At 43.1% G+C, this 3,048-nt stretch overlaps 2 protein-coding genes across 2 annotated transcripts in view; both read right to left on the bottom strand.

Moving 5' to 3' along the window:
* The window catches only part of LOC109952241 (complement C1q-like protein 2), a 6,170-nt gene extending 4,935 nt beyond the window's left edge, over nt 1–1,235 (bottom strand). Inside the window, exon 1 of the mRNA XM_020587219.1 lies at nt 1,226–1,235. Within this exon, the coding sequence (XP_020442875.1) occupies nt 1,226–1,235 (10 nt within the window). The remainder of the gene's footprint in view (nt 1–1,225) is intronic.
* A 797-nt stretch (nt 1,236–2,032) lies between these two features.
* The window catches only part of LOC109952240 (complement C1q-like protein 2), a 3,114-nt gene continuing 2,098 nt past the window's right edge, over nt 2,033–3,048 (bottom strand). Inside the window, exons 3-4 of the mRNA XM_020587218.1 lie at nt 2,505–2,633; nt 2,033–2,429 (exon numbers count right to left, since the gene is read on the bottom strand). Coding sequence (XP_020442874.1) covers nt 2,143–2,429; nt 2,505–2,633 — 416 coding nt within the window. The 3' untranslated portion in view covers nt 2,033–2,142. The remainder of the gene's footprint in view (nt 2,430–2,504; nt 2,634–3,048) is intronic.

Below are 3,048 nucleotides of genomic sequence, written 5' to 3'. Positions count from 1 at the left end.
GTGCCTACTCAAGTGGAGAGTACAAAGGTTTAAAGTTCCAGATCACAACGGCTGATCTGTACAGATGTATGGTTTAAAGTAGAAGAAAGACAGCATCACAGTTTTGTTTATTGTCATTTATTCTCATTTATTATTTTTTTTGTTTGTCATTTATTCTCATTTATTATTTCTTATGTTACTTATCTAAGTTCTTCATAGGTTGCAGATTGTACAGGAATTGTCCTAAAATAGGACAAAAGGGGGGAGATGTGGATGTCTGATCATTTTGGTGAGCAGGAGATGACACCTCCCTGCTGGATTGTGATCTACACCGGGCGTCTGTGTGTATGTGTGATGCTAATTTGTATGTTAAACTGGCCAAGTGGTCATCTCAGGATGTCGGGCCTCTGTCTCTGCAGGACATCCCAAGACAAAGCAGAACTTGCAATATGTTAAGTGGGTCTGTGTGTGAATGCAAAACAAGCCGACTTGTCTGTGTTAAAATGTGAATTGGCTGTCTGGTCGCGGAGACAGCTGGAGACGGTATGTGGGTTGTTAGATATGAGACAATGGTATGAGTTTTATAGATGTGTATTGTATCACTTTTGGTATAAAAGGACTGCCCTTTTACCAGTCAGATAGAGAACTCTGCGCGACTGCTAAGTTGTGTACGACTTCTCTCCATGCTGCATGAAATAAAGAATTCTTCGAAGCTACTCCGGGTCTCCAGGCATCTTTATTGGGTCCTGCCCGTTTCCACTACCACACTCCACATTAAAGTGATGAAAAAATAATGCATCAATAATCAATGTAAAATGGGCCCTTCTATGTAATGACTGCTTTTACTTCTGGTACTTGAAGTATATTTTGATGCTAATACTTTTGTACTTTTACTTAAGTAACATTTTCAATGTAGGACTTGTAACATAGTGTTTTTACCTTGTGGTATTGCTATTGTTATTTAGGTAAACAGCCTCAGTCATTCCTCCACCACCGCTCTGAGCCCCATCTGTTTAATGGGCTGTGCAGCCCTACTCCTCCATCCTACAGGGAATCGGGACATCTCTGCCACTACATGTAACATGGAGCAATAGGGGCACGGGGAACGGGTCTATATGTCTGGACTTGGGCTGGCCCCTCGGGGACATTCAGAGCCTGGTCCTGAAGCCGCTGCAGTGTCTCCGCTGTTTGCTTCAGGTCACTGTGGAGCTGAATCCTCGGCCTCGGGTTTTCTCTCTGTGTCTACCTGCATTCATGTTATCAGTATTTCCTGGGAAAAGACCAGGGCCGAAAATGTGTATGACTCTGACTGGGAACTGTGTAAATATGAAGCTGGTGCATCTTGCAGACCATTTGGTAGCAAGACGGCTTTTTAAAGGAGGACACACAAGGAAAGAATTTGTGAAACAGTGGCACATCTGTTTTGGTCTTGGCCTGTTCTGGCCAAACACTCGTGTTCATTCAGACTGAACTAAAACAGGTTCTCCTAGGGGCTCATGACTACGAGAGACAAGGAGGAATTCCTTTTAATTCATCTCTTATCTCTGCCTGCAAAGCTTTTGGACCATTAGTGTACATTCAGGAACAACCGACTCTGGTTTGTGTTTACAACTGAGCTTCACAGATGTTTTCAGCGTATTCAGTTGTCTAAAAATACCAAAGTAGCTAAAATATCATGCTCACCTTCACCTTTTAGTTCAGGACACTGCTGAGTTGTACTGTCTCTCCGTGCCGTTTACCTCCCTGAGGTGGTGGTCTTGTTTTTCCACTGAGCTCTGTGGCCGTGCTTTTACGTTCTTCTTTTTCAACATTGGTTTCCTGTTTGCTCGGTGTTATGGGACTGCTTATAAACAGTTTTGTGTATTTCTCTCAGTTACTTGTCAAAATTTGAACAGGACACTAGGGAGAAGGAGAGAGCGTCACCGGTCATAACAGTGTTGATATGTACATTTGAAGCGAAAGTGAAGAAATGTCCACAGAGAGAGCTGTGATGAAGCTCAAAGACAGAAGCAGACAAATTAAAACTACTTCTGGAAAAAAGAAAGTAAAGAGACCCCATAGGCCTACATTGTTTCTCATTATGTGCACTTTAATGCAGGTCTGATCCTGATACAGAAGAAAACACAAGATTTGAACTTTTTACGTTTAACATCTGTTTCCTGGTCACATGGTGAAGAGCAGATGACCACTGAAGGTGACATGGTGATTTACATTGTCATAGATCCCACTGGTAGCCCACTTATTCACAGACACGACATCCCCAGCCTCTAGCTGCAGCGTAGCGCTCTCAGAAGAAGTCTCAAAATGACTGGGTGTCAAATTGGCATATGCGGAAAACACACGCTCCGAGTTCTTGACCAGTGCAGCAGCTGTAGCAGGTGAACGGCCCCCAATATCACCGATGTGCCACTCGAAGTGGTAGGCTCCTCGCACCGGTGCAGTGAAAAAACCTGTGTAACATTCATTGTCCATCAGATGGACATTAACACAGAAGTCAAAGCTGTTAAACTATCCGAGCCCAGTACCTGTGTGTGGGTTGTAGGCGTTACCAATGTTAGTGACGACATGTTTGAAGATCAAAGTAACATCTCTCTCCGAGGGTCCGAGGGTCTCATCACTATTGGTCAGAGCAGCCGAGAAAGCCACCTGTTGAACTGAGAGGGGACGATGTCATTATTACTGGTGTCTGTGAATGCACTGGGGTGAACATTACTCTGTGTACTTTTGTACTATCAACCACTACAGGCTGGTTTTATATTACAAATACATTCTCAGTATTCATTGTTTACATTGCTCATGTGAGCTTCACCTTCTCTGACATGTAACTGCCACAGAAGCTTAAAGATGCTGTGACCCCAAACATCTGATTTAACAACCAGTCAGAAGTCTCTCGGATGACAAGTGAACCATGTCCAAGAACCTTAAGCAGCCATCAGACTGAATTATGAATAAGTGTAAAATATACCAAATAATACTAAATATTCTTAAAACAAACTTGACTTCATATAAAAACTTGTATAAACGTGGGCCGTGAGTTTCTTGTCCTGCCACAGATGAAGCCTCTGTCCG

This window comes from Monopterus albus, unplaced genomic scaffold, assembly GCF_001952655.1.
Source record: "Monopterus albus unplaced genomic scaffold, M_albus_1.0 scaffold445.1, whole genome shotgun sequence".
NCBI classification, from domain to species: Eukaryota; Metazoa; Chordata; class Actinopteri; order Synbranchiformes; family Synbranchidae; genus Monopterus; species Monopterus albus.
Note: the sequence above shows the minus strand (reverse complement) of the source record. Positions and strands in the feature narration are given on the sequence as shown.